Source organism: Bufo gargarizans, unplaced genomic scaffold (assembly GCF_014858855.1).
Source record: "Bufo gargarizans isolate SCDJY-AF-19 unplaced genomic scaffold, ASM1485885v1 original_scaffold_1624_pilon, whole genome shotgun sequence".
Classification (NCBI taxonomy): domain Eukaryota; kingdom Metazoa; phylum Chordata; class Amphibia; order Anura; family Bufonidae; genus Bufo; species Bufo gargarizans.
In genome coordinates, this window is record NW_025334442.1 from 4,793 (window position 1) to 11,883 (window position 7,091).

General features: G+C 44.6%; 1 protein-coding gene across 1 annotated transcript; it reads left to right on the plus strand.

Annotated features, from left to right (window-relative positions):
• Positions 1–2,086: 2,086 nt before the first annotated feature.
• RXFP4 (relaxin family peptide/INSL5 receptor 4) lies at positions 2,087–6,889 on the plus strand. The gene is given in 3 exon segments (XM_044274282.1): positions 2,087–3,296; positions 6,676–6,704; positions 6,770–6,889. Coding segments are annotated over 3 exon segments (1,359 nt in total).
• The last annotated feature ends 202 nt before the right edge of the window (positions 6,890–7,091 follow it).

Consider the following 7,091-nt stretch of genomic DNA (forward strand, 5'->3'; position numbering starts at 1 on the left):
TCCTTTCTACCTCCTGACAGATATATAAATATATCCTGCAGATTATTACACCACTGACCTCTAGAGATCTGCAGAACATCGCTCTGTCCTCTCTACCCCTGACAGATACACAGTGACATATCCTGCAGATTATTACACCTCTCTAGAGATCTGCAGCACATCGCTCTGTCCTCTCTACCTCCTGACAGAAATATAGATATATATCCTGCAGATTATTACACCTCTGACCTCTAGAGATCTGCAGAACATCGCTCTGTCCTTTCTACCTCCTGACAGATATATAAATATATCCTGCAGATTATTACACCACTGACCTCTAGAGATCTGCAGAACATCGCTCTGTCCTCTCTACCTCCTGACAGATATTTAGAGATATATCCTGCAGATTATTACACCTCTGACCTCTCTAGAGATCTGCAGAACATTGCTCTGTCCTCTCTACCTCCTGACAGATACACAGTGATATATCCTGCAGATTATTACACCACTGACCTCTAGAGATCTGCAGAACATCGCTCTGTCCTCTCTACCTCCTGACAAATATTTAGAGATATATCCTGCAGATTATTACACCACTGACCTCTCTAGAGATCTGAAGAACATCGCTCTGTCCTCTCTACCTCCTGACAGATATATAGAGATATATCCTGCAGATTATTACACCTCTGACCTCTCTAGAGATCTACAGAACATCGCTCTGTCCTCTCTACCTCCTGACAGAAATATAGATATATATCCTGCAGATTATTACACCTCTGACCTCTAGAGATCTGCAGAACATCGCTCTGTCCTCTCCACCTCCTGACAGATATATAGAGATATATCCTGCAGCTTATTACACCTCTGACCTCTCTAGAGATCTGCAGAACATCGCTCTCTCCTCTCCACCTCCTGACAGATATATAGAGATATATCCTGCAGCTTATCACACCTCTGACCTCTCTAGAGATCTGCAGAACATCGCTCTGTCCTCTCCACCTCCTGACAGATATATAGAGATATATCCTGCAGCTTATTACACCTCTGACCTCTCTAGAGATCTGCAGAACATCGCTCTCTCCTCTCCACCTCCTGACAGATATATAGAGATATATCCTGCAGCTTATCACACCTCTGACCTCTCTAGAGATCTGCAGAACATCGCTCTGTCCTCTCTACCTCCTGACAGATATAGAGATATATCCTGCAGATTATAACACCTCTGACCTCTCTAGAGATCTGCAGAACATCACTCTGTCCTCTCTACCTCCTGACAGATACATAGTGATAGATCCTGCAGATTATTACACCACTGACCTCTCTAGAGATCTGCAGAACATCGCTCTGTCCTCTCCACCTCCTGACACCATCTGATATGCACATCCTAATTCTGCACTAAAAAGCAGCTGGAGACTTCAATAAATGTGACATTTTGTGGCCTTTTTCTCAGTTTTTAAGCCGCTTGAAGTCAGAAGTCTCTGAATACGGTTGCTTTTCCTGTAGATTGTTTGGGTGGTGCAGAGTTATCTGGTAAATCTCTTCCGCTGACTGTAGGTATACAGTGGCTGGGATTTTCTCATGTAACCATCTTCCATGCCCACAGTACACACCTTACAGGGAAGAGTGGCCATCCGTTTATGGGGCAGTTTTTATAACGCCTGTCGTAAAAAATGGTGTATTTTCTGTGATGTTGTGGCCTCATCTTAGGATCCGGCTTTGTTTGTCACAATAGAAAGTAGAAGGAGCGCAGTTATAGGCCAGCCTCTTGTAGAGAACAGCCCCCAGCCCTACTGACAGTCAGGAGCAGGCAGCTGGGGCTGTCATACAGCGTGTGCTCCCAGCTACTGTCACAGTCCAGTGGACTGCCATTCCAGGAATTGGGTGAGGCAGACATAAAGCACCGAAGAGGCCCAATGGTGACCCCTGAGCATGTGAGGAGCTAGTGGTGACACACTGGAGACTTACAGAAAGTCAAAGAACCCTCAACTGGTCATGTCAGTAACTCTGGAGACTCAAGGCACAATGGTGAAGCCTTAGGATGCCACAACGACTATTCTTTCTACTTTTCATTCACTGACAAATATAAATGTCAGTGAGTTGGAGAATAATGGATCTCAATTTGCCTTTACTCCTGGTTGGGAACACCTCGAATGAAACGATGTCTCTCAGCGTAGATGATGACGCCACTATACCCACATATGGGCTGGTGAGTTTCCAAATCCTCATCTGTACTATCTACTCTTTGGTCTGTGCGGTGGGACTGCTGGGCAACTTCTTCGTGATGTATCTAATCTGGGCAAAGAAAGCCACCGGCCTCACTGCCATAGACATCTTTGTCTTCTGCCTGGCCTTGAGCGATTTCCAGTTCGCAATTACCCTGCCTTTCTGGGCTGTGGATGCCATCATGGATTTCAGCTGGCCGTTTGGACATCCGATGTGTAAAATCATCCTGACTATGACTGTCCTGAATGTTTACAACAATGTTTTTCTGCTGACTGCCATGGCGGTAACCAGATATTGGTCAGTGGCCTCAGCGCTGAGTCTAAGGGGCCGGGTGTCCACCTTTGCTGCAAAATGGATAAGCTTTGCTCTTTGGTTATTGGCCGTGGTGGCCACGGCCCCGACCATGATTTTTGCCAGTACCAACACAGTTCTAGGGGATGAGCTTTGTCTTCTGAAGTTTCCCGGAAATAAATGGCTGGCCACCTACCATCTTCAGAGGGTCATCATTGCTTTCATCATACCACTGGTGGTTATATCTTCTTCTTACATTATGCTCTTGAACTTCTTGAGACAACATAAAGTAAATTCCAACAACCAACATCGGCAGAGCAAGATAACCAATTCCGTCCAACTGGTGATAATTGTTTTCTTCGTTTGCTGGTTTCCCAACCATGCAGGCATCTTTTGGGGGATACTCATGAAGTATGAAGTAGTTCAGTGGAGTGATGCGTACTACTACTTCCATACTTACGTCTTTCCGATCACTCTATGCCTTGCTCACAGCAACAGTTGCCTCAATCCTATTATCTACTGTCTCATGAGGAAGGAGTTTCGGAAATCACTTAAAGCTTTGTTTTCGCAGGTAACAAGAATGGCTGCTTCCTACTTGCCCAGAAGCAAGGACAAACAAAGAAACTCTGATCAGGACACATCAATGCCCTTGTACCGGAAATCCAGCTTTCCTCAAACAGTTAGTAAGGACTACCCCGTAGCTTCTATGTCCACCATAACCTTAATTCCAGAAGTAACCATAAAAGACCAAAATCAACACAACGGGGAGCCTAATCAACAGGAGACCTCGATAGACCAGATTGGTGACCTATAGACTGCAGGTAATTGATATCCACCCACGCTCACATTTATTAACAAGATGCGCTTGTGTCAATGACAAACGCAAACGAGGGCGAGTGTTTGTCTTCAGCCAGCTTCTCCTGAGAAACACGCGGATGGTGGTATTGTGGCCACAATTGATTGTGTTTACTCTCTGATACTACAAGACACTTTAAAATGTGCCAATGACTGCTGAGAAGTAATCTGCACTTAGACACGTCAATGCCAGTGATTTGCCTAATGATCCAGAACAACATCTCGTTACTAACAAAGATCTATTGAATGTCCTTTAATGTATGATTGAGCCGGTTGCCGTGGTCCTGCATAGCCCGGGCAGCGCTCTGCACAACCATGGAAAACTGTTTATCCGTGCATAAACTTTGAGAGAAATTGCTGACGATCGATCTTAAGCTGCCGGGGAAAAAAGAAATGTTGGAACAAATGGGGGTGGGCGGAGGTTTGCATATCACGGCGGTGAGATATGGGGTGTTAAAGAAACCTTTGGTCACTTGTTACAACTGGTCATCGATGGGTTTAGGAAAGCATGTCCAGTATGGGTCAATGTTCTTATGAATGTTTGTGCGCCCGATCACTGCCACGCGCAAAGCCTTGATTGTTGAGTGATCAGAAATTTTATGTGGTACTAAAAAGCATCCAGCATCGCCTCACGTAAACAGGATGTGCTGCCGATAAATGAGAACTGTATAGGGGATGTATGACTATTAACGACCATCCGTCCCCATACTAATGAGAATTCCGGCATGTATATGGCTGTTGTATGGTCCATCAGTGCTAGCAGGAAATCTGCCCATGTACAGGGAATCTAACCATGAATTTCCTACAGAACTCAGATAATATCTTTCCCCAGGGGGTAAATTAGCTCTTCGTTTTTAGTGCTCTTCCTCTGAGATGGAGATAACAAGCATCTTATCAATCGATACTGCCAATTTTCACCACCTGATCTGCAATTAACACCTTGTAGAGCTAGTTCCTCACAAATACTGGAGACATACTGTAGTTATATGACTTACCTTATTGGTCACATTAGTCTGTGATACGTGTTGTACAAAGTGTTCTTGAATATTTTATGGACATAAGACAGTACAGTATTTTTCTCTTTCTGTTGCTGATGGCAGGTGCACTCTAACTCTTCGTAGCCCTTGATTACCAGAAGGGCGCCATAGATAAAGAGCAGCATTTTATTGACACCTTCTATTCCTTGGGGACAACATCAACAGCTGACACAGTTAAATGTGTATAACATCCTAAAATTTGCATGTAACTAGTATTATAAGATAACATATAGTTGTAATGCTGCAACATCTTAACCACAACCCCTTTAGTCCTCTCAGAATACAAGGCCAGGTTATATAATTAGTCACAGAAAAGAATGCACTATAATAATAGATGCAAGCATAACATATGGACTAAGCCCGCACTCTATTGATAAAATCTGAGACACTTGGTCAATACATTTTGATCAAAACACATCTAAGCCCACCTACCAAGTGACAAGGTGGTCTCAGTTCACGCGGGTCCTACGTTAAACCTGCCTATGCCATTATGCATTTATGTTCAGGAGCGCAGACCCCGCACATATAGTTTGTTGCTCCTAGTCACCTCCATGTGCAACAGCAACCGGTGGGAGGAGGAGCACACACAGCTATATGTACCACACGCCTGAACCGAGACCACCTTGTCGCTTGGTAGGTGGGCTTAGATGTGTTTTGATCAAAATGTATTGACCAAGTGTCTCAGATTTTATCAGTAGAGCGAGGGCTTAGTCCATATGTTATGCTTGCATCTATTATTATAGGGCTTTATTTTCTGTGACTGTATAAATGTAGCCATGTACGCCCGCAACATTCATTATCATATTGTGCAGGATGTTTTATATTTTTTTTTTTACGTGACAGGTTATATAATTAGGCTCCTGTACTGTGAATACGACTGCACGCTCCCCTAGTCTCCAGTTAGCCAATGCTATCAGAACATTTTAAACTCCTCTTTCATTGATAACAATTTGCTGTTTTGGGAAGGAAAGTAAGAACTGCTGTAAGGCGGGACCCGCACCCCTAGATTCTGGAGCCCGTATTCCGGACAGGTCTCCTGGATTGATGTAACACTTCGTACTCACAGTAACATAGGGACCTGCAGTCAGCCTGGAGTACGAGCTCCAGGCCTTGGACTAGGGGTGTATTCACACTGTATTTGTAATGTACAATGATGATATACAGCGGGAGGATTTACTGTATAACGTAGTATATTTGACTGCGCTCTTCTATACAGTTAAAGGGGTTGTGCCAAGTTTACAAGTTATCCCATTTGCCCACCAATCCTGAGAACAGGCTTCCCAGTCCCTCAATCACATGGGTCCATTCATTCTTTATTGGAGCGAGCGGAGTACAGCATTGGCTATTTCCGGCAGTCCCGTAGAGAAGGAATGAACTGGAAGGGCACATGCTCGACCTGCCGCTCCATCAGACTGAGGGAACAGGACTTCTGTTCTCGGGATCGGTGGGGGTCCCTGTGATCAGATAGTTATCCCAAACTTGGAACAATCCCTTTAAGAAGGGTTGCCAGTGTATCTCATCAGTCATCGTTACATGACCTTTGTTCATCCCCGTGGTACTTCCTTTATAAAACCCCAACATTTCCCATGTTTCCCGGAAGTCTCTGTTCCCCCGACTCTAGCTAAGACTAAAACAACTCCACAGATTTTCAGAAGTTTCTGCAACAAATTTGCAGCATGTGAATATACCACTAAACAGTCTATCCGGGAGGAAACCCCTTTGAACTCCTACACCTCCTTAGGTGCCCCCGTGCTTTTGCACTTTTTGATAGCGTAATCTCGTTGGTCCTTGAAATTTCTGGGGTTGTGTTTGGAACCATATGTTGGAAAACTATGGCTAAAGACCTGTGATGAGTGACTGTAGAGACTCAAGTGCTGCTGAAGAGGCTCTATGTATTAAGGCCCCTTGACCGAAGAGCTCCTTCCCGACAATCGCCTGCTGGTCATAGGAGGTGAGCGCTCCCCCCACCCCACAGTATGAAGATGAGGGACCGCTAACGTCCTCATACAGTTTCTGGTCAGCAGACTACTGGTTATATGGCACGATCTGCTGCCCAGAAACAATGATTTAGGCACCACCTCTAAACGGCCCAAATACTGAGAACGAGCTTTTATACAAACATTTGTACGAGATAAACGGCCTGAACATCGGGCAGAGTAAAGGAGCCTTTATTATTTGTTGCATTTTAGTGTTTTTTTTTTGCTCTTTAAGTATTGCAGCCTTTTCTGAACAGTATAGGATGATAACTACACAGTGTCCTAATCCAGTTTTCTATTTCCATCATCTTCAGAGGAGCCCAAGGCCGGCACCATGAATAATGTAGATTTGATGCTAACTGTACAATCAGCAGTCATGTTTTCCATTAGTAAATACGGACTGCACAGAGCCGCTCGCCAACATATCGAGAACATTCTACAACCACGTCTTTGCTGGACATGTGAAATTCTACAACCACGTCTTGCATCTTCCTGGTGCTGGTCCCAGGAGCAGATATATCTGTCTGAGAAAAGGTTGTCCTACTGGTCTTCTATGTTGGAGACATGTATGTGTGTTGAAAGAGGAAGGCCGAGGCCAGGACCTGGCATAAATAATGTGAACTGTGTTCTGGTATGCTGACACACATTTTATGGTCGGTGTAACAAGACTTTACCTTGTGAAGGCTGGATTGTGACACTGCAGACCTGACCTCGTAGAGAGCACACGCCT